This window comes from Ursus arctos, unplaced genomic scaffold (genome assembly GCF_023065955.2).
Source record: "Ursus arctos isolate Adak ecotype North America unplaced genomic scaffold, UrsArc2.0 scaffold_36, whole genome shotgun sequence".
Taxonomy (NCBI): domain Eukaryota; kingdom Metazoa; phylum Chordata; class Mammalia; order Carnivora; family Ursidae; genus Ursus; species Ursus arctos.
In genome coordinates, this window is record NW_026623050.1 from 6,930,753 (window position 1) to 6,953,545 (window position 22,793).

General features: G+C 53.0%; 2 protein-coding genes across 3 annotated transcripts in view; one reads left to right on the forward strand and one right to left on the reverse strand.

Moving 5' to 3' along the window:
• The first annotated feature begins 4,723 nt into the window (after window positions 1-4,723).
• GCHFR (GTP cyclohydrolase I feedback regulator) lies at window positions 4,724-13,063 on the forward strand. Its single transcript, XM_026480002.4, has 3 exons — window positions 4,724-4,898; window positions 6,597-6,691; window positions 7,861-13,063. The coding sequence occupies exons 1-3, from the start codon at window positions 4,863-4,865 to the stop codon at window positions 7,982-7,984; spliced, it is 255 nt and encodes an 84-aa protein (XP_026335787.2). The 5' UTR covers window positions 4,724-4,862; the 3' UTR covers window positions 7,985-13,063.
• The window catches only part of DNAJC17 (DnaJ heat shock protein family (Hsp40) member C17), a 36,669-nt gene continuing 22,425 nt past the window's right edge, over window positions 8,550-22,793 (reverse strand). The window contains exons 2-11 of one of the 2 annotated variants that reach the window (XM_026479997.4): window positions 18,805-18,874; window positions 18,446-18,504; window positions 18,141-18,228; window positions 16,673-16,758; window positions 16,329-16,425; window positions 15,710-15,753; window positions 15,163-15,240; window positions 14,594-14,674; window positions 14,003-14,113; window positions 8,550-8,759 (exon numbers count right to left, since the gene is read on the reverse strand). In XM_026479997.4, coding sequence (XP_026335782.3) covers window positions 8,637-8,759; window positions 14,003-14,113; window positions 14,594-14,674; window positions 15,163-15,240; window positions 15,710-15,753; window positions 16,329-16,425; window positions 16,673-16,758; window positions 18,141-18,228; window positions 18,446-18,504; window positions 18,805-18,874 — 837 coding nt within the window. In that variant the 3' untranslated portion in view covers window positions 8,550-8,636. Of the gene's footprint in view, window positions 8,760-14,002; window positions 14,175-14,593; window positions 14,675-15,162; window positions 15,241-15,709; window positions 15,754-16,328; window positions 16,426-16,672; window positions 16,759-18,140; window positions 18,229-18,445; window positions 18,505-18,804; window positions 18,875-22,793 lie in introns of both variants that reach the window. The other variant, XR_008957108.1, reaches the window with a different exon arrangement.

The following is a 22,793-nucleotide window of genomic DNA, read 5'->3' on the forward strand; positions in this document are numbered from 1 at the left end:
CCTTACATTATCTGTAGTACCTTAAGAACAGGGTTACAAACTGTTCTTCCATTTCCAGAATGTAAATGAAATTCATTCCTCTAATGATAACATTTTTTAAGCACTTGGGTGAGGCCGAAACTTGAGTTGATCTCTAGTTGCTTAAATTGGTTCAGATGCCATTTCATTTTTTAAAAAGCTGTATTATTCCGGATTTCTGTGCCCACTGTGAAAATTAATAAAGGGAAACCACCAATGTAGACACAGGCTGCTAGAAGGGAAGAGGGGAAGGAGCAACCATACCACTCAACGTCAATTACAGAAAGAATTGTCAATCACAGATCCCTAACGGAAGAATCTCAACAGAAGAGAGACATAAACCACAGGCTCCCACAGAGAAAGATGTACATTGCATCCCTTGCAATGTATCGGCTGCCCCTGCAACGCAGCCAATGAAAACCCATCATCACCCCAAACTCTTGCTACTCTCCAATGCATTGGTATTCAAAACAACTCCTCCCAACTTCCTCCTTCTTTTCCATAAAATAGCATTCCTCTCCTTTGTTTGTCGAACTTGCCTATGGTTTTGTTGTAGCTTCCTTGTCCTAGATTGCAAACCTCTGCTATTCCTGAATAAACCTATGTTTTTGCTGGTAAAATAACTGGCAGTTTTATTTTTAAGGTTAACTCCACCCTGGCCCATTGATTTTTATAATTTCACTTTACTTTTGAGATTTTATGCAACTTCTTATAATTTTAAAAACTGAAAATACAGGACTATGATTCCAGTTTTACCACCAGCGTTTCTTTCGAGTTAAAGTTTCATTTGGTGACAGGTGAATGACCTAAACGAGTCTTCCTCAAATCCTTGACTAGATATTATATTTATTTACCTTTAATTGTGAGATAGTTTACAAATAAGAGAGTACATTTAATGTAATGTACACTGTAAAGAACAATTTAAAGGCAACAAGGTTCCCACCCTACAACCTAAGGAATAGAAATTTACCAATACAACCTACTCACTTTTAAGGATTCCATTGAATTGGTATCTTCTGAGATACACTATCATTGTCTTGGTGATGAAAAAAGAGTTTTTAATACAGTTTTTCCATAATTTTTTTGAGATAAGCATGTGTTTCTTTAGTAATAAGCATTTTTCTGAGATAAGCATGTGTTTCTTTAGTAATAAGAAAAAATACTAATTTTTGGAGAGAATAAAGTCATTTCCTTTGGGGAACCTTCCCAGACTACCACCTTGGTGGACTTAATCTTTTTATTCTTCTCTGCTCCTGAGGCTTGGTTACCTCCATTATACTTGTTTCCATGATTATTTGCTTTCTAGTCTGGCTACCCAACTGGAGTGTTCACTCTTCCAGGTTGGGGTCATGCTCCGTTCACCTCCACATTCCCTGAGCTCCAATGCAGAAGCCACCCATAGAAGCTGAATGTGGAGGAAGAAAGGAAAGAAGGAATAACCAATATCCAGGCCTGACCACTTAGACAATGCCTTCATGATGAAAAACTGACTTGTGGAAGCACAATCTCTCCTCTTTCTGCAGGGGAGGAAGATCTGCCAGATAAACTGATTGTGGCAAGAGGTGAGGCCAGATGGGCAGACCAAGCAGGGGAATTCATTTCCCTCTGGATATTAAAGATGTTATCTGGTGGGCATGTGGCTGCCAGAACAATCAGCGAGGGCTGGGTGATTCTGGATGGAACTCTCTATCTTCTGTGCCATCTGCAGACCAGTTTTGCAAATGTAATAAAGCTCTGGCAGCCTGAGATATGCACTGTCTTCCTGTCTTCCCGTCTCCTCCTCACCCCAGCCCAGCCTGAGAGAACAGAGCAGCCCTCAGATTCCTGCTCTCACCTCTGCCCCCAACAGACAACCCTCAACTACCTAGCTGGCTCTTCCGAGAGAGGCAAGCAACACAGTCAAACACCTTGGGACGGTGGCCCTACCCCCTGTGTCTAACCACGAAGGTACTTGACACGAAAAAAATTGTTCTTATTAAATATTCAATAGCTACAAAAGGGTATCTGTAATACTTCTAATACAATAAAGATTGAGGACATATATAACCGTTAACATCCAGGTCCTAGTGTGAGAAAGAAAACATCACTTTTGCCTTGTAAGACTCCTGCACAGCTGTCCCTGCGGTCCCTTTCACTTCTCTCAGAGGTAAACACTGCCCTGAATATTACCTTTGTCATTCCCTTACTCTTCTTTATAATTTAACCACATATTTTTTATTGAATTGTTATTTAACTGTTATGTTTTTTAGTAACATATAATGTATTATTTGTTTCAGGGATTCAGGTCTGTGGTTCATCGGTCTTACACAACACACAGCGCTAACTACAACACGTACCCTCCCCGATGGCCATCACCCAGTTACCCCATCCGCCCACCCTCCTCCTCTCCAGCAACCCTCAGTTTGTTTCCTAAGATTAAGAGTCTCTTTTGGTTTGTCTTCCTCTTTGCTTTCGTCTTGTTTCATTTTTTCCTCTTTTCCCTTATGATCCTCTGCCTTGTTTCTCAAATTCCACGTATCAGTGAGATCACATGATATTTGTCTTTCTCTGATTGACTTATTTCGCTTAGCATAATACCCTCTAGTTCCATCCATGTCATTGCAAACGGCAAGATTTCATTTTCTGATCGCTGAGTAATATTCCATTGTATATACACCACATCTTCTTTATCCATTCACCTGTCGATGGACATCTGGGCTCTTTCCATAGCTGGGCTATTGTGGACACTGCTGCTGTAAACACTGGCGTGCAGGTGTATAGGACTCTATTTAAATGAAATGTCCAGGGGCACCTGCGTGGCTCAGTCAGTTAAGCATCTCTTTACTTTTGCACTTAGCATTCTTCATTGCTATGCAGTTTCCATTGTATCAACCAAAAACTTACTCCACTTTTGATGGACATAAGGACTGTTTCCATGTATTTTTGCCAAGTACAAACAGTGCTGTTATGAATATTCTTATACATGTATCCTGATGAGTGAGTTTTCTTGAGGTTTATCTAGGAGAGATTTAGCTCGGTCATACCCATGCACAACTGCCAAGTTGTTTTTCCAAGGTGATTGTATCAATCATAACGCTTTGCAATCTCAACAGTAGTGTTCCAGTCGTTGGATCTTCTCACCAATACTCAATGTTTACAGATTTATTTATTTAGCAAATCATTAAAGTACTATCTCACTGTGGTTTAAAATGTAGTTTGAGGGGTGCCTGACTCAGTTGGTTAAGCCTCAGATTCTTGGTTTCGGCTCAGGTCATGATCTCAGGGTGGTAGGGTCAAGCCCTGTGTGGGCTCAGAGCTCAGCCCAGAGTCTGCTTGAGATTCTCTCTCCCCCTCTCCCTCTGCCCTCCCCACTGGCACTCGCTCTCTCTGTCTCTCTATAAAATAAATATATCTTTAAAAAATTAAATATACTTTGATTTGCATTTGTGGGATTTCTAATGATATTGAACACCATGTCGTCAGTTTATTGGCCATTTCCATTCCTTCTCTTGAAAGTGCCTAGTCAAGTCATTTGCCCATGTTTTTTCTATTGACTTATCTTTTCATTGTTGATTTGTAGGAATTCTTTATATGTCCTGGGCATTAATCTTTTGTCAGTTTAACGAATCCTTCGTTAGGCATGAGTATCTTACCTCTCTAGCTAAATTGTTAGACTTGGAGGTGGAGAATAGGGGCAGAGAGTCCAGAATAGTCAAACAGACCGGTAAGAGTCCTTTGGGATTACAAATGTGTTTCCCTTACAGCGCTCTCCACGTTTGTCATGCAGCTGGAGGCACAAAGCACCGCCTGTAAGTGCCCTTCAGTGACAAGAAGAAGGTTCAAGGGCCAGGGAAGGTTACAGGCTGTTACTGTTTTGCTTTGTTTTTTAGAGAACCAATCACAAAGCAGGTAAAGAATCTTTTGAGTTTTCAGATTTTGAAACTTCTAGATGAGGGCGTGGACACACCGAGGTGCGCTTGCTGCCCTCTCACCGGGGGCTGGTGCCGGGAATGTAGTTTCTTTTCGACTCAGGTGCTGCCTTGTGATTTCCCGCGCGTGCGCTGCATTTCTCCACCTTCGCGGGAAGCTCTCCCAAGTGGGGGTCAGATTCCATTGGTTTAAATCCCTCCGGGACGGGCACACTGCCAAACGCTCAGTTCCTTTACAGATTTACCTTTGGGGCCACAGAAATGCAAGGTTCGGCCGCTGCACTAGGAATTACAGTCAGGGAGGCGGAAATGCACCGTGCACACGAGGTAGTAATGCAGCTAGAGCCACAAGCGTCGCACCCCTATCTCCCGTGCGCTGAAGGAGTCCCCGGAGAACGTGTCCTGGGGACGGGAAGTGGGGATCGGCTAAGAGTTTTAGAGGCGTCCCTGGGTGGGATGGGCTGGAGCTTGGAAGGGACCTTTTGGGAGGGTCGCCGATTGCCCCTTCCTGTTTCACAGGGACGGGGGCGGGGACCAGGACTTTGCAACCTAGTGCCTGAGGTGTTGCAGAAAGAGCAAGCACGGTAAACACGCACTCTTTGCCGCACGGCCCGCCGCAGCCCGCCGCGCCCTCTGGGCCACCCTCTACTCCAGGCGGCGGGTGCGCGCCAACACCCCAGCGCTGTGCCCCAGAGCACTGCCTCGAGGGCAGGAGGCGGGCCTGACTCGTCAAGTGCGGGGGCGCGTCACGGGCGCCCGCTCCTGATTGGCCTGCCGCGGCGGTCACGGGCCGGGCGCACTGGGATTGGCGCCGCCCGAGGCCAGAGCTGGAGTAACTGGAGTCTGGGCGGCGGGTCGCAGTCCCGGAGCTCGAGGGGCTGGCGTCGGCGCCGAACCCAAAGTCCTGGGTGGGAGCCTGGCCGGGACGCGCGCACCATGCCCTACGTGCTCATCAGCACTCAGATCCGCATGGTGAGTACCCGCCGCCCGGCGAGGAGGGATGGAGTTGGTTGGGGCCGGGGCCGGGCAGAGGGCGCTGCCACCGCACCTCGGCGCCTCCCTTTGGGGCAGCGCCCGCCAGTGACTGGACCCGGAAGCCGCCCGGGACACGCCCCCTGGGGCGGCGGGTTGGAGGTTGGGGAGCCGACGCAGCGCGGATCGCGGGATTCCGGGAGTTCTGGCCGGCGGTGCTTGCAGGGCCGCGAAGCAGGTGGGGTGCATGCGTCCCGGTCGGCCGAGTGAACTCGGGGCCCTTGCGACTCCTGTCCTACCTGCCCGCCCAAGGAAGCCAGGAAGCCCTGGCCTCATGTCTGCAGCACCCACTGCCCTACACAGAGCAGCTCCGCAGGGGTTGGGGATGGGTGGGTGGGAGTGGAAATACTTTGGGGGAAAGAGGTTTGGAAAAGAAAAAGACGTGCTAAGACGCTCAAACACCTATGCCAAGTGCCTGGCCCATCCACAGCCACTAATAGCACCCTCGGGCACTTCCAGAAGGGCTTTAGGAGAGAAAGAAGGGGAGACAGGCCTTGTGGTGAGAGGTGGGGAGACCATTCTGAAGTCAGAAGTGACGCCCCTTTCTCTGGGTGCAATTTCCTCGTCCAAGACGGTGCTGGGGTTGCCCCCTTTTAACTTCAGAATGGTACGACTGGGCACCTCGTCCTCTCCCACTCCTTAGGTGCTTGGGTGATCCATCAGCGGGTGCACAGCTCCCTTAAGATGGAGATAGCAGGGGGCGGGGAGGTCTCCATGGGATAGGCGAGGTCTTGGCGGTGCCCTAGGGCAGTGGTTTGAGAACCAGTTACTTGGGCAGTTAAAATGTGCACTTCTGGGCCCCTTCCCAGACCTCCCAAAATACTCTCTAAGCCTGGGGCTTGGGAATTCCATACTCTTCAGGGGATTTTTTTTTTAAATAAATGTAACAGGTTTATTGCTACATAGCATACATGTCAAAGAATGCACCAATTTGTACTGAATTGTACAGTATTTTTAAGACCATACTCAAGAGTTGTGCAGCCATCACCATAATCAATTTTAGAACATTTCCATCCCCTTGAAAAGACACCCTGTACCCGTGCCCGTATCTTAGCAGTCACTCCTCACTGCCCCTGAGCCCCCCAGTCCTAGATCACCACTAATCTACTTTCGTGTCTGGCTTCTGTCACGTCTACGTTTTCAAGGTTCATCCATATTGCAGGACGCGTGGGTACTTCCTCATTCCTCTGTTTTGCCAAATAAGATCCCACTGTGTAGCTACATCCCAGTTTATCCGTTCGTCAGTCAACAAACACTTCGGCTCTTTCCCCTTTTGGGGTCTTGTGAATAATGCTGCTAGGAACACTCCTATACAAGTTTTTGTGTGGACCTGTTTCCATTTCCGTGTTCCAGGGGATTCGGATACACACAAACACGGTAGTGATGCCGGGCAGGAAGGTGCCAGTAGGCAGGCAATGACCAGCTCGGCCTGGAGGGGCTAGGGACGCCTCACTGCCCGGCCTGATCACTGAGGCTCCAGCCTTTCCCAGCTCGTGCTCAGCCCCCAGCATTCCTCAGCACCCTGTCCAGCCTTGAACTGAAAATGGCTCAGGGCCAGCAGGCAGGGGAGGAAGGACAGAGAGACCTTCCACCTCTCCCTGGCAGCCAGCCAAGCAGCCGCTGTGGCTTATCTTGCAGGAGGTGGGCCCTACCATGGTGGGCGACGCGCACTCAGATCCAGAGCTGATGCAGTATCTGGGGGCCTCAAAGAGAAGCGCCTTGGGAAACAACTTGTAAGTGGTGGCATTCCTAAGGATCTTCTCCCTGCGCCCCGAGACCGGTCCCTGTTTCCTTTACACAACCAAGCCCAGGGACGATGCCACTGCCCAGCCTCAGAGGCCCTGCCTGCATCATGGGGATCTGTCCTCTGTAGGGTCCGTCCTGTCTGCGGCTTTACCGCAGCCCCCAGGCTTGCTCTGAAAGCTTCCTCACTGGCCCTCCCTTCACAAGGGAACTTCAGGACAGAGTCCAGCTGGGTAGAGAACTCCGTAAGTGGACTGTTCTTTGCCCTGCCCTCTCATCTCGGAGCTGGACCCCATCGAGACAAAAAGGCACAGAGAGAAAGGTTTCTCTCGAGCTGGCTGAGTAAGAAAGCTAAACTCTACAAACAGGCAGCAGGCAGCCTGGGTCCTACTTCCAGCTCGGCTGCTGCCTGGGGACTTGGCCACTTCCCCTGGCATTCTTCACACCAGCTCCATAGGCTTGAAACTCGTGAGAAGTGCTGCAAGAATGAGCCCCAGTTCAAAGAGGGGAAAGAGGAGGCAAGCTGGCCCCAGCCCCTTGGGTCAGGGTTGGAAGGCTGAAGCCAACCCCGTTCCTTTACCATGAGGCATTTGTCTCAAGATGCCCAGCTTGGGGCTTGAGCCCTTTATCTGACTGACAACCCTTCAGTCCATTGACCCTGAAAGAGGGGACAGCAAGCGTTCTCTGTGCTAGCAAGCAGCACCCAGAGCCAACCTGCTGCTCCAGGACTATGGGACAGCCAGGGCAGCAAGAGGGGGCAGAGCCCTGGGGAAGAACCCTGGAGAGAATAGGCCATTCTTCCTGAATAGTGCAGTGACCCAGCGCACATGGGGCTGTCATTGGACTAACGTGGGTTCTGTGATCCGTATGACATTTGGAAAGCTACCCAACCCCTTCAGGATTTCTTATTTATAAAATGGGAATAATCATGGTACCTTCCTTAGGCTGTTGGGAGGAAGAAACAAGATATGCAAGCCAAGTGCTTAGCAGGGGAGGGGGCAGGGAGTGTGCGCTTAGCCTGGCACCTAGAAGGCACCCAGCGAACATCAGTCACTGCCAGGATTTCTGACCAGGCCTCGTCACCGGCAGATACTAGCTGTGTGCGGGGAGTTGGCGCTGTGTGCCCCCTCACAGTCCCCTCTCCCCCTTCTCTTCACAGTTATGAGTACTTTGTCAGCGACCCTCCTCGCATCGTCCTGGACAAACTGGAACGCAGGGGCTTCCGTGTGCTGAGCATGACAGGGGTGGGCCAGACGCTGGTGTGGTGCCTGCACAAGGAGTGACCCCCTCACAATGAGGAGCACAAGAGTATCCCTTTTCTGAGCGGTTGCCATGGGCCCTGATCCTGAGCTCCCGTTCACTCACTGCCTGGCCCCTCTCCTCCCAAATTGTCATTTTCCTTAGCCCGGCACAACTGGGCAGTACATGGCCTATTCTGAAACTTGCCTCAGCCACAGGGGAGAGGGCAGGGCCCTTGCCCTGCTGCTCACAGCTGTCCCTCCAGCTTCTTGGCCTGGCTGAGAGCCCTGGAGGAGGCCATGTTCTGTGGGCAGGCTGAGGGGCCTGACAGAGCCAGGCTGTCCCTGGCCAGGAGCTGGGAGACCCTGAGTAGCATGGCCCCAGGACTGGGTGGGAGGGTCCTGCGTAGCTAGTCCAAGCCAATAAAGGCCTGTGATGAGTGGCTGCTGCTCTGCTCTGCTGGCCCACTGACTCTCACTGTGTGGAGCCCCTCCCTGGGGGTCCGCTCACTCCCAGGGAGGGAGAGCCACGCCTGGGTGGAACCCTCTCAGGCAGAGCCCAGGAACCAGGGTCACGCTTGCACCCCTACACCTACAGATACAATAGAGGTAGACTCTTGTTAAAAAAAAAAAAAAAAAAAAAAGGTTTATTGGTGACGTTCAAGAAGAGGGCAGGGGGTGGGTGGGCTGGAGGCGGCTACGTGGGCTGCCCCACCGCATCCTCCTGCTGCATCTGGGCGATCAGCTGCTGCCGCTCAGCCGCCTGGCGCATGCGCATCATCACGAGGCTCTCGTAGTCCCTCTCAGACAGCACTGAGCCCTGGGGGACAGAGGGGGACCGGGGGACGACGGTCAGGGCAGCAGGGTGCAGCCCCACCTTCCAGACTTGGAGGACTGGGCCTAGCAGCACTACAGTCTTGAGTCAAGGAGCGAGGATGCCAGGGACTTCTCGGCGGGCTCTCCTCCCATCCACCGCAAGCAGCTATCGGCCCCCTTCCGTCACCAGTCAGCCCTGCTCCATCTCCTCGGGCTGAATCACTCCATGCGCCAGCCAGGCCCTGTCTCCCTTCATTTCCTCCCCGCCCTTTATTTGACACTCCTTCCTGCCACCCATGGCTCCTGCTTCTCCCAGGTTTCCAGCGAAGGGGCTGTCAGAGGTGCAGATATCCACTCTGCTCTGGGAGGCGGAGGCCAGAACACTGCCCCCTCCCAGCTGCGGTCTGGCTCCTGCCAGGACAAGAGAGAAGGGAGCCCTGCCCTAGACACAGCCTCAGTCAGCCCCCACACTAGAAGGAGAGAAACAAGCATGAGGCCACTCGCCTCCTAAAAATACACACCAGGGCTGCTGGAGGGCAGGGCCCGTGCCTCCTTTTATGATCTTGCCAGCACAGTGCAGGGGATTATGTTAATAATCGAAAGAATAATAAACAACCAAACCCACACGCCAGTGTTGTGAGGGGGAAAGGCAGCTCTACAGTGGAGCTCTGACCCACCAACTCCACACCCTGAGAAGGTCTGCAGTGGGAATGAAATCACTTCTTCCATCAGTATAGCTGAAGCTGTGTGAAGTGTGAAGCCCACCTGAATTGGCACAGAAGTGAGCCAGGCCAGTGGGGCCACAGAGCAGAGACAACTGCTGGGCCCTGTTCTGTGGCAGACCCAGCAAGTACACGTCACAGAATAAGCCAGGGGGAAAGTTCAGTGGTCAGTGACCTGGGTAATAGGAAGGGAGTTACTGGGGTTAAGATGCCAGACCCTGGCCAACTAGTTTGAAGTAAGGGCTGTACAGAACCAGGAAGCGTGACTCAGCCCAGATCCCCCTGCTTCTCTGACAGTTCCAGCCTCCTTGTCTGTCCCAGGCTGCGGCAGCTCCGAGGACAGTCGCCCTCCCCGCCAGGCCCACCTACCTAAGGTTGGCCCCAGGCACCGCTGACAGTTCAGGGCAGCCCCCTGTGGCCCAACCCTTTCCACAGAGCAAGGACCCCAAAGAAGGCCCAGGTGGCCCAAGGGGAAGGACTGGAGCAAAGCAGGATAGGAGGGAGCAAGACCCTGGCCCTCAACTGCTCTCTCCTGCCCTGAGGCTATGGGAGTAAATCCAGGAAGATGAGCAACGGCCAGACTGGGTGTCAGGCCAAGGGGAGAGCAGTTCTCCCTCCCCAAGGTAATGCCGCTCTGCAGAGCAGACTTCGCAGTCACCCTGGCCGGCCCTGAGCCCAAGCCATGGGAGGAGCCAGCCCTTTATAGGCATGGGGCTCCTCCCGTTAACACACCCTCTGCCTCTTCCCCCTCATACCTGCAGGCTTGGCTAATGAGGGCCTGTCACCAGGCCCCAGGACTGAGTCACCCACACTAGTGACAGGTCTCTCTTCCTTCCCCAACAACTGTTCCACATGCCTGCCTTTCAATTAATTCCCACCCTCCCCGGGCTCCTCCCTCCCGGACACTTGGGGGGCAGGAGGGGTTAGGGGATCCAGGCCCATGGGCTAGGGCTCTGGGCAGAGAGGCTGTGGGGAGAAAGGAAGCAACGTGGTGACACACAAAGCAGGGCTGCCCCCAGAGAGTCCTCGGGGGAAACCGAAGCTCCCCAGTGCCCTGGGGTGTTGGCCACAGCTGGCCCAATCCCGGCCCGCGGATGCTGCAATTACCTAAGCATGAAACCCGGCTTCCCACCTGCCTGAGTCACCTGAAAACAACACATCCCCACTGCCACACACTGGCACAAACAGCCAAGCCACTAATCAGCGTCCGGGAGCTGCCGCAGAGAGGTCAGCTGCAGGGGCCAGGGAGGGAGAGTGAGCTCAGGCCCACCCGCAGCCACCGCGACAGGGAAGCAGTCCGGGCCACTCGAGCACCGCGACGCCCACCTCCAGCACCCCGGTGGGGCTGCCCGCACTCCGACTCCAGTAAGTGCTGCTTCTTCCTCTTGGGGTTTTTCCCCACTGCCTGATCAAGTAACCAGGCCACTCCTGTCCCTCTGGGAAACTCCTGTCGCCAGGAACTCCCACCCCTCTGCTCTCCTGGACAAAAGCGCCCTCTTCCCAGGACTTCTTGCCACCATCCAAGATGCTGGCCCAAAGTCTGTGCTTCTAGCCAGGGCTGTCCCCTGGCTCTTGCCAGTCACTGCTTCAGCAGGGACCTAATGTCCCTAGCTACTCTTGAACTGGGCTGCTGAGGTACCAGGCTTGTCTGCTGGCTCCCCTGGGTGCCATGGAGACCTGGCGGAAAGGCTCCTTCCGCAACGCCTCCTTCTTCAAGCGGCTGAGCCTGGGGCGGCCGAGGCGACTCCGGCGACAGGGCAGTGTGCTCAGCCAGGCAAGCACGGCTGGCGGGGATCACGAGGAGTACAGCAACCGAGAGGTCATCCGGGAGTTGCGAGGGCGGCCGGATGGCCGGCGCCTGCCTCTGTGGGGGGATGAGCAGCCCCGGGCCACCCTGCTGGCCCCACCCAAGCCTCCCCGCCTCTACCGAGAGAGCTCCAGCTGCCCCAACATCCTGGAGCCCCCACCTGCCTACACCGCTGCCTACTCGGCCACCCTGCCCTCGGCGCTCTCCCTGGCAGGCGCCCTCCACCACTACTCTGAGGACGACCTTCTGGACACTCCCCCCTTCCAGGGGACACCTGCTCCAGACCTCAGTGATCCCTTCTTCTCCTTCAAAGTGGACCTGGGAATTTCACTTCTTGAGGAAGTTCTACAGATGCTGAGGGAGCAATTTCCGAGTGAACCTAGCTTCTGAATGGGGTGCGGGTGGGCAGAGGTGGGGTAACCAGAAGAGCCGGAAGCCTGGAAGGAGGGTACAGTTGCAGATTAAGAAAAAGGTAGGGATAGGAATCCAGGATCCTGCCTGCCCTCCAGGTCCTGAACGGTCTTCCATGTCACTCTGGAGCGGAGGGACAGAAGGACAGAGGCAAGCTGGAAATGCGGTGAGGGGGCACTTGCTGGCAGGAGCCCTGAAGGCAGCTGGCTAGGCTGGGAAAGGGAGGCCACGCCTGTAACCACAGGGATGGGGCAGAGGCCAGCAGAGGGGGAGGGCAGCACAGGGCTGCGTCGGGGAGTGGAGGACAGGCAGCCCACACGGGTCGGACGGGTGCCCTGCACCAGCCCCCTCTGAAGCCACTACTGATAGACATCACAGGACAGGACTGGGCAAAAGTGGTCTGACGACGAGCTACATGTGGCTGTTCAAACTGAAATTACGCAAAATAAAAATTTAGTTCCTTGGTTGCACTGGCCACATTTCCAATGTTCAACAGCCACATGTGACGAATGGCTACCACATTGGACAGTGCGGGTTGAACATGAACATCACTGGAGAAAGCCCTAGTGGGCAGCACGGGGCTAGCACGGGTCCAGACCATGGCCTGGAGCCATGAGTGCCATGGTGGGGGGAGGGGGACAAACAGGACCTGCAGCGGAGGGGAGGGGCTGGCAGAGTAGGAAGAGCGAGGCAGGCAGAGGTGCAGAGTACAACTGGGGAGGGGGGGGAGACCAAACAAATCGTTCACCAAAAAGGGACAAGAGAGACAAGCTGCCAAAGCAGCTGCCCAGAGCACTCCCTGGTGCCCGAGGAAGGAGGCCATTGGGAATGCCAGCCAAAGGCACAGGCACAGCCTGCAAAGGGTTGCTTGGGGGAGTTCCCAGAATTATTAGTGATGGGAACCCTTAGGAAATGTAGAAGGAACAGTGGCAGATTTCCCTTTCTGCCCCAAGAGCATAGGAGAACTGGCTCAGGGGATGGACATGAAACTTGTGGCTGTTACCGTGAAGAAGCTCAGGGGGTTTCCAGAATCCTCCACCAGGACTGGGGAGCTCTGCCTTGCCTGAACCCCCTGACGATGGAGGCCTGCCACCCAGAGCCACGCCCACTGGTCAAGGCCAAAGGCTGTGCTACTGCCCCCATCTTGTGGCCTGGCCAGAAGATTTGAAACCAGAACCCAGACTGGCTGGGCCACATGGTGTGACACCCCAGGCCTCTCCAAGCCTGGCAGAGGCAGAGAGGAGGCTTCGACGCACAACGCACGCCGCCTCCATACCCAAGCCTACAGCCTTCCTCTTCCCTCCTCTGTGCGCACTTGCAGAGTTGAAAGGCTCCCCTCTGGAAAATGAATAAAGTTCTTTGTAACATGGCCTATGGCATGTCATCTGGGGCCGTGAAATGCTGGGACTTAACAGTGGGGAATGAGGTCTCTAAAGAATGGCTCCGACCAGTTCATCCTTCTCCTCCGTCCAGACGTGGGACACACTCCTAGGGAGCTGCCCGTCCTCACAGCCAGCTGAGCGGCACATAGGACAGCAGGGGCGGCGGGGCTGAGGCAAGGAGAGCGAAGCCCTGCGGCCCCCGGGGACCCTCTGCCCCATGGCGCGGGCTGTGAACACAGCAGCCTGATGCTCCCACACAGATCTGCAGGCCATTTCAGAGAAGGGCCAGCTCCAGTCCGAAGCTCTCTGTCCCACCGACGAGGGCGGGGTGAGCAGGGCCAGGTGTGTGCATGAGTGTGGCCTCTGCGCGAAACCGCTCCCACGGCGGTGAGGACTGAGAGCCGGCTCACGGCACTGAAATCCGTGCTTCACCGCACACGCCGTGTGCGCCCCGGCGGCGCCCCGTGCCCACAGGGGAGCCAGTGTTGTTTCTGAGGAGATTCTGTCTCTTGCCAGGGGGCCCCTGCCCAGGGCAGCCACAGACGCGGCCAGGGAACCAGAGCTGGGGAGCAAGCGGCGCTCACACTGGCCGCCCCTTCCATCCCCGCGGCACCGGTGCTTCACACCACAACCGAACAGCCCGGGGGCCCGGAAAGCCCATCTGGGCGATGGTGGGAGCCCCAGCCAGAGACGGGGCGTGGAGGGAAAGTAAGGTCTAAGAATTCTGTGTGGCGTGGGGTCCTGGCCCTCAGAAACAGAAAGAGTCAGAACAGAACCCCGGGCCTGTTGAGGTTTGCAAACCTGCCAATCTCACTCTGCTCCTGACGACCTGGATTTCGGACGAAAGGGCCCAGAGCAGAGCCCGGACAGGAAAAGGTCCCTCAAACCCTAAGCAGACCCAGCTGAGGGAGGTGTGGTTCCTTACCTGTGACAGTCCTGGGTGGTTGGGGCCCCCCACAGCCTGGGGCCGTCCCTCCAACCAGGAAATCTTCAGAGGGTTATCGACCAGGCCCACTTCATTTTGGACAGCCAGCTCCTGCCAAACACAGTACCCAGTCCTGGTCCCATGGCTCCAATCGGCCGTAAAGTGGCTCTCTCTACACCCAGAAAGAACCAGAACCAGCACTCTCATCCTCCAGGCAAAACCAAACAACCTTCACACAATGATGGGCTGAAGCTTTGACCCTCCTCCATGGGTGAGTGGGGGGTATGAGCCTTCTAACTGGGGAGCCGGGGGGGGGGGGGGGGCAAAGCATGCCTGGAGGCATATCAGCTTCCACAGGAGGGGAGAGGGGAGAGGGTGTGGAGCCAGGCAGCAAGAAACAGTCTATGCTCTCCTTCATCCCCAGAGCATTCTCCCACCCTTATCTTCACTCGCTGTGCCTCTGCTCCCAGGAATGGGGGCGGGTGGCCTCTGGGAGTGTGGATACTTAAGCTCAGAGGGCCCACAGTACTGGCTCCCTACTCTGGAATAGTGGGGCCACCATGGCCCCCCAAAGCCTCCCACAGCACTCACCGCAGCCTTGACGGTTGCAAACTCCACCACGGCAGTGCCAGCCTTCTTACTGGAGAGCACCAGGTTGAGCACCTCTCCATACTGTGAGGATAAGGGGTCCCAGTAAGCATGGCTCAGCCTTCGGGGCAAGACAAGTCTGGGTTGGCCTGAGGCCTGCCAGGGCAATTTTGGCTGGCGGATAAGGCTTTGTTGCTAAGTTCCCAGGGAGGGATCAGAGATGGGAAAGAAAGGAGATTTTTGCTAGGATGTGGGAGGATGGCAAAGGAGAGCCGGACAATTGGCTGAGGACACAGACTGCCACTGAAGGTGGGGAAGGGGACGGGGCTTCTGTGCCACCTGCCCACGTTGTCTCTCCCCACACACTCCAGATGGCAAGGGCTAGAGCTGGGCAGGGAAGGCAACACCGGGCTAGAGGATCGTGGCTGGGGAAAGCCTCTAGGCTGTCCTGTGGTTTGTGAGACAGAAAAAAAGGCTGGTAGAGATGTTAAGGGAAGTTTAGGCTCGGAGATTCAGGGTTTCGGCTGAGATGCAGATGGAGATGATGGGAAAGGGCAAGTGGCAGGGCAGACCTTCTGGAAAAGCTGTAGGAGAATATCTCTGGAGTAGCCGCCTTTTGACTCATCTTCCTTCTTGCACTTCCATTTTAGCTGAAAGGACAGCAGTGAGCGCCATCATTAAACTCTGACCTTGGCCTAAACAGTCCCAGCACCGCACCTGAGCTTTACAGTCTGGATGACACCCTCGTGGTCTTCCCGGCACTTGTCATCTAGGGAGCGCCCCCACAAAAATGTGTTCCTCTCAAAAATGGACAGGCAGGGCGGCCTGCTCACCCGAAGCCGCACTTCTGGCTCCATGAGATGCTCCCCCCTTCCAGGGCTTCTGGGGAGTGCTGCCCGGCAACCTCCGGGGCTAAGAGGGCCTTTTGGGGTGAGCTCCGAGAAGCCGGCCTGATCCCCAGGTAGTGGAAGGACGGAAGGATGTGGGTGGTGGTGCTGGCTCCCAGAGACCCAGCGTCCCCGCCAGAACCCCTTAAGCCCCTAGAGGCATCTGTTCTTGCTGACAAGAGGTAGTGTGCAGTGGTTCATGGGTCCCACAGGGGGTTTAGCTTTCGCTCACCTTTAGCTTGGGGGTTCCTCTGCCTTCAGGATTTTCTGCCTTTCCTAAAAAATTTGGGAAAATTAGCAAGGTAGAAAAGGAGGGAGCCAGGAGGTTCTCTAAAGGAGACACAACCCAGAGCTCGAAGGACCTATAAAAGGTCACTCCTTACCAAGGGCGGTATCTGGCCTGCCCTGCTGATGAGCTTGGTGGGGAAGGCAGAGGCAATCCCACCCCCACCCCGAGGAGCTGCCACCTCAGGGCCGGTCTGCCCGGCTGCCTGCTGAAGGCCGCCATTAGCACTCTGCCAACAAAGGCTTGAGAGAGAGGTGCGAACACCATAGTTCCACGGAAACGAAGTATCCCAGAGCCTTTCCCCTACGGATCTGCTCCAAAATAGAGCCAGCTCTGCTTAGGACTCAGACAAACAGGGCCCGGAGATCTCAGGCAGAGTGAAAAACAAATAGGCCCCAGAGAACTGGTGGGAAGAAGGGACAGGTGGTATATGTCTGAGTCAGGTGCCCCCAGGGTTCCAAGGAGGTGGAAGCCTCCAGAGCAACTCCACCAAGCAGCCAGGTGGGTGTTCTGGGCATTTGCAGCTGCCTCAAAGAGGAGGTGGGTGGATGTGAGGGACGGTTACCTCTCAGCCTCTGCTCCCGTTCCTGGCGTATCTGCTCCTGGATCAGCCTCTGCTGTTCCTCCAGCTGCCGGGAACCCTCTTCTCGAAGGCGTTCGATCTGCAGAGCGGGGTTGGGGGGAGTGACAATTTTGTGCAGATCCAATTCCAGGTTGGCTCACCTTGTGAAGGTCCCTGGGAGGCTCCACCGGCAAGCTGGGGCTCAGCACCCTGCGGGCTGGACAGATTCCCCAGATCCCACAGAAGAAGAGGGACAGGCCATGCCGTCCGCAGCCACGAAAGCCACCAAGGCCCACCCTCCTCCTTTTCCTGCAGATGGATTTAGGCTAGCACGCCCGGACGCTCACCTCCTGCTCCAGTGTCCTGGTGCTCCGGCTCTCCTCCTCCTCCTCACTGCCGTGGGCCTGGGCCTGCCGCTCTCGGGCCTCCAGGTCTGGGCACAAGAGTTGAGTGAGCCGATGTCTGGTCTAGGCAGTTTCTACACGGCTGCAGCCTGACCAAAGTCTCATGCAGGATGAAACCACAGAGTGGCTCTACCCCCTCCCTCCACGCCCATGTGCTCCCCAGTTAGCCTTCGTTGAGAAAAGGCATAGCACAGATGAAGTATGGGCTCTGGCTGACTGGCCGGGGTCTGGAAGAGTTAACTCAGCTCACGCTGACCAAGCTGGTTCTCTGATCAGTGAACAGGGTGTGGGTGGGTGCCTATGTCAGCAGCCCAGGGCCATGGGGCAGGGATGCCGAGGGTGGAGCTGCTGGCCTGCTCCTGTGGTCTGGCACCACACCTCAACCTCGGCGCTGAGGCTTCTCCCACCACAGAGATCTAGTCCCCGCTGTCTCCCTTACCTCCCTCTCAGCTCACATTTACCAAGCCTCACTTTGGACCTGACTCTGGTGGCACCTATAGCGATGGCGGAGTCCGTGTGAGGACATCACACCATGTCCTGGAGCCCTTCCCACCTTCCAAGAGAAACCTGCTCGTGGCCCTAGGCCAGGCCAGCTGCTGTGACAAACCCTCCTCTCAGGCCTGGCACTCACGGCTTTCTTCTCTGGGCACTTTACTTACCTAGAATTACCAGGATTTTTTGTTTGTTTTTGATAGCAAGATGGATGGACCAGGATGGTGTATATACATATTAAATATATGGATGTCACATGGGCAAGAAAGGGAGAAAAATCGGGTAAAGACTGCCTGGAGCAATCATTGCCGTGATGAAAATGTTCTCAAACTGATTTACGGTCACAGTTGCACCATTTGGGATATTTACTCAAAATCATTGAATTATACACTTGAAATGGGTAGATGTTATGATATTCAAAATACACCATAATAAAGCTGTTTGAAAAAAAAGAAAAAGAATGCCTGGACCTATGTGGATTCTTCTGGGCGCACTCCACAGAGTGAAAGCTCTGTGCAGAAGCGAGGCTGGGCTGCACCCAAAGATCCAGGACGGCACGGTGAACAAGGACACAGACTTACGCACACCGCGTGGGTTTAAGTCCCAGCTCCAGCAAGTTCTTATCCTTTTGGTGCCTTAGCTTCTTTATCTATAAAAAATGGGTTTAGTAATACCCACCTCCTTGGATAGTTGTGATAATTAAAGGAGGCTGTAAAGCATCTGTCACTAGCTGGTAGTGAATCTAGTCACTGTTCCTAAGAGTGTCCTCAGGACCCACCCCTGACCGCAGGGCTCTGCCCAGAGCTGGAGCCGAAAAGCTCTGAGGTGCTAGAATTACAGCTCCAGGAAGAAAGGTGAGGGGCTGCATGAAAATGGCCCAGGGAAACCACAGGCCACTCAGCACCACAGTGTCACCTACCAAGCTTCACTTTCTTCCTTCTCTCATCAAGTTTCTGGGTCCTCTCTGCTGCCTGCTTCTTGGCTTTCCTGACCTTGTCATATGCAGCCTGGCAGGAGAAAGGAACACCGAGGAGCAGTCAGCTCGAGGACAAGCCAGAGCGTAGCCATGTAGCCCGAGAGCCGTCAGGAGGCAGCCTGGCGACCAGGCCTCCAGGCTGGGGCAGCAAAGACTGTGCTGCAGGGCAGAGCATAGGGGACTGAGGCCGAGGTGCCACACGGGTCTCTAACCACGGGGACAATTCAGATAGAGGAGGATGAGCTTACCCTGGCCGCAGCATCGGTCAGTACCTCCAAGGCCTGAGAAAGCTGGTGGAAAAGCTCAGCTAAAAATACAGATCAAAAAAGAAAGAGGAGAGAATGAAGTCAGGCTGATGTTCCCTCAGAAAAGCACCTTAAAGAAGCCACAGGCTGGCAGGAAGGCCGACATCAGCAGATGATGGACCAGCGAAGGAAGGGGGCTGTACGGGCAACTGACCAGGCACCCCTCGCATGCAAAGTGCAGGCTTGGAGCTGCGCACCCGAAGCCGGGCTGCCTGTGCCTGCCTGCACTCCGGAGCAGAGACGGGCAAGACACCATGTCTGCGTGAGCAGGTCTCACCTTCCCACACCTAGGAGAGACTCACCTGCTCTGGGATTATCCGGATTTTTGTCTGGGTGGCAGGACAGGGCCTTCTGCCTATATGCCTTCTTCACCTGGAAGAGCCAGAAAATGTGGGTACTCACTCTCTCACTCCAGGACAGACAGGAAAATCTCACTAAAGTGATAAGGGAATCCAGGGAGCGCTCCCCGCGCTTAAAGAAAGGCTGCTGGCTCCCACACGGGAACAGTCACTCACACTCTGAGATTTGCAGCGGAGGAGGCAAAAGCCGTGGAGGGAGCTGGCTGCTGTCCTGCAGCAGAGAAGCTGGGCCTACTTCCTGCTCAGCACCAGTCTCACCACAGAAGGACTCCTGGCAGGGGCAGGTTTCTTTACAGCCACCTGCAAATAGGCACTCACATGCTCCTGGTGGGCATGTAAACTGGGGCACCCTTTCTGGAAGAAAATTGAGCCATACAGGTTTTAAAATGTATTTGCCCTCTGATCACTCCTAGAGATTTGGACTTGTAGAAGTATCTCAAAGCAAACATACAAAGATGTCCATGGCACCGGTGTTTATTTTTTTAAAGTTTTGTTTTGTTTTGTTTTGTTTTTTTTTTTTTAAGTAGGCTCCCACCCAGCGTGGAGACCAATGCGGGGCTTGAACTCATAACCCTGAGATCAAGACCTGGGCTGAAAAGTCAGACACTTAACCAACTGAGCCACCCAGGCACCCCTAAAAAACTTTATTTTTAAGTAATCTCTACACCCAGCATGATGGTCAAACCTACAACCACGAGATCAAGAGTCATATACTCCACTGACTGTGCCAGCCAGGCGCCCCTGCAGCAATGTTTATATGAGCACCCACTGGAACCAACCAAAATCTCCACCAACAGAGAGACCCAATAAAAATACTATGATATGGGACGCCTGAGTGGCTCAGTTGGTTAAGCATCTGCCTTCAGCTCACATCATGATCCCAGGGTCCTGGGATCGAGTCCCGCATCAGGCTCCCTGCTCAGTGGGGAGCCCGCTTCTCCCTCTGCCTGATGCTCCCCTGCTTGTGCGCGCTCTCTCTCTTTCTCTCTCTAGCAAATAAATAAATAAAATCTTTTAAAAAAATACTATGATAGACAGTCTATATGTGCCCACTAGAAAAATCTTCCAAGTCCTCATCTCAAGCAAAAAAAAAAAAAATTAACTCTGTATGATGACTGATATTAACTGGATACTTTGTGGTGATGGTTTTGAATATATATAAATACCAAATCATTATGTCATATCCCTGAAACTAATACAATATTATATGTCAATTATACCTCAAAAAAAAAAAATCTTCAAGGCACAGTGCATGAAAAAAAAAAAAACAAGACTTAAAACAGTATATATATATATACTTGTATATATATAAACAGTATATATAATATCACTTTGGAATTTAAAATAAATAAAAGAACTATAAATAGAGATACTCGGGCATGTGCATAGCCTTTGGTTTATTATTATTTTTTTAAGATTTATTTATTTATTTGAGAGAGAGGGCAGGGGAGAGGGGCAGAGGGAAAGAGAAATCAAGCAGATTCCCCACTGAGCGTGGAGCCAGATGCAGAGCTCGATCTCACGACCCTGAGATCAGACCTGAGCCGAAACTAAGAGTCAGATGCTTAATCAATTACGCCACCCAGGTGCCCTGTTTTTTTTTTTATATAAGAAATTTATGAGAAAAAAAGTTTCTTATCATAAGAAACCTAACAGTGGTTTCCTTTGGAGAGAGGCTGAAGATGGAGGGGAGGGAAACATTTACTTCTCATTTAAAAAAATTTTTTTGCCTCATCGGGCTCCCTGCTCATCGAGGAGCTTGCTTCTCCCTCTCTCTCTGCCACTCCCCTTGCTTGTGCTCTCTCGCTCTCTGTCAAATAAATAAATAAAATCTTAAAAAAATAATAATAATAAAAAGTATTTTTTAAAGTAATGTCTACACCCAACACTGGGCTTGAACTTACAACCCCGAGATCAAGAGTCACATGCTCCACCAACTAAGCCAGCCAGGCGCCCCCATTTACTTCTATTTTATACTTTTCCGTAGCTCAAATTTTCAAACCTTAAACAGGTCTTATTTTATTATCATTTTTATTGTCAACAGGGGTTATCTTGGTGGGGAGGTTACAGTCCATCTTTAGTTCTTATCTTTTATCTCTGAATTAAAAAGAAAAAAGGTATTATTTATTATGTTAGTAAAAATAAACAAACATAGCCACCAAAATTCTCTATCATCTATTGCCCACTCAGCTGTTTTAAAGACAAGGCAGAGCACAAAATCCCAGATTCTGCCTCTGGTTCCTGAGGCCTTGCCCTCACTTCGGCCTGCACACCTTACCTGCCACTCAAACCTCCTGCGAGGAGGAGCCTCTGGACACAGAACTTCCTCAAGGAGGTAGGCCAACTGGCTTTCTAGGCTTCTCAAAGGAAACCAATACATACTTCTACCCGAAGTTGCTAAGTAAGGCCCTTCAGAAGCAAGCAGCCAGTACCACTAAGGGAGGTGCCTCACTCCACTACCACCTCCAAGGCCAAGGAGCGCGGGCAGCCACCTAGCCCAGAACCTCCGGGATGTGCTGCCACCTGCTGGGCTGCGGCGGGCACTACACCTTCACAAGCCTGGGCGACCACGCCCATCAGGCTCTCCGGGCATTCCTGGCTCAGCCCAAAAGACAGATTCCACTGCCAGGACAGGCCTTGAGCAGCCAGGGTGTAGAAGTGCCTTCTACACTCCCACCTTCCAATCACCCACCTGTGCTCACCTGGCCCACCTTCTTGCCTCCCCAACCCAATCTAGCTTTTCACCATTAAAAAATAACATCCAGGGGCGCCTGGGTGGCACAGCGGTTAAGCGTCTGCCTTCGGCTCAGGGCGTGATCCCGGCGTTAGGAGATCGAGCCCCACATCAGGCTCTTCTGCTATGAGCCTGCTTCTTCCTCTCCCACTCCCCCTGCTTGTGTTCCCTCTCTCGCTGGCTGTCTCTATCTCTGTTGAATAAATAAATAAAATATTTTAAAAAATAAAAAAATAAAAAAATAAAAAATAACATCCAGCTCTGGTTTCACTATTAAAAAATTAATAATAAAAAGGTGATCGTTTTATATACAGTTCATATCTGAAACATCATCTTTACTCTTTCAGCCCCTTATCATTCATCTTTTCTCCTTCTTTCTTTTGCCTCCTCCATTGTGCCCCTGGCTTCATTTATTTTTCATTTAAAACTAAGCCTTTATTATATATACTTTATATATTAGGGTCCATCATTTGTTGTTTTTCTTCTTCAATAAGTAAAACAATACTAATGTTCTTTCCCCAGTTCCTCAACCCTCTCTTCAAGGTTCGAGTGTTAACTGGATGATGGGAAGTCTTTTATTTTATTTTATTTAAGATTTTATTTATTTATTCGACAGAGATAGAGACAGCCAGCGAGAGAGAGGGAACACAAGCAGGGGGAGTGGGAGAGGAAGAAGCAGGATTATAGCAGAAGAGCCTGATGTGGGGCTCGATCCCAGATCGCCGGGATCATGCCCTGAGCCGAAGGCAGACGCCCAACCGCTGTGCCACCCAGGCGCCCCTTGTGGGAAGTCTTTTAAACCTTCCTCCTTGATCATGCCAGAAAACAGGGCTCTTTTCAGTTTTGCTTCGGCCTCTCTCCCACTCCTCTCTCTCTGAGACGGGTGAAAGGAAGAGGCAGGGAGAAGACGGTGTCTGTCACCGGAACGTGAAAGCTGCCTGCCCTCAGAATGGACTTCTTCAGGACCAGGATGAGGGCTGCGGCCTACTGATTTTGGGGCATTTTGTGGAAGACAGTTTCTTTTGTATCATGGGGCTATTTAAAAGTATTGTATGTCTCATGAAAGAGACAGTAAAAGGGAGAAAGGAGGCAAGAAGGACCAGTAAAAAAGCAAGATAGAAGGAGCATGGGGGGGAGGGTACCTGGCTGGCTCAGTTGGTTAAGCACCTGCCTTTGGCTCAGGTCAGGATTGAGATCG

What these genes read in the sequence shown, in the direction of transcription:
- GCHFR (XM_026480002.4), top strand. Translation starts at nt 4,863, where the DNA reads ATGCCCTACGTGCTCATCAGCACTCAGATCCGCATG. An exon ending in TCAGCACTCAGATCCGCATG is followed by an intron (nt 4,899 to 6,596) that starts GTGAGTACCCGC and finishes CTTATCTTGCAG; the next exon opens with GAGGTGGGCCCTACCATGGT. An exon ending in AGCGCCTTGGGAAACAACTT is followed by an intron (nt 6,692 to 7,860) that starts GTAAGTGGTGGC and finishes TTCTCTTCACAG; the next exon opens with TTATGAGTACTTTGTCAGCG.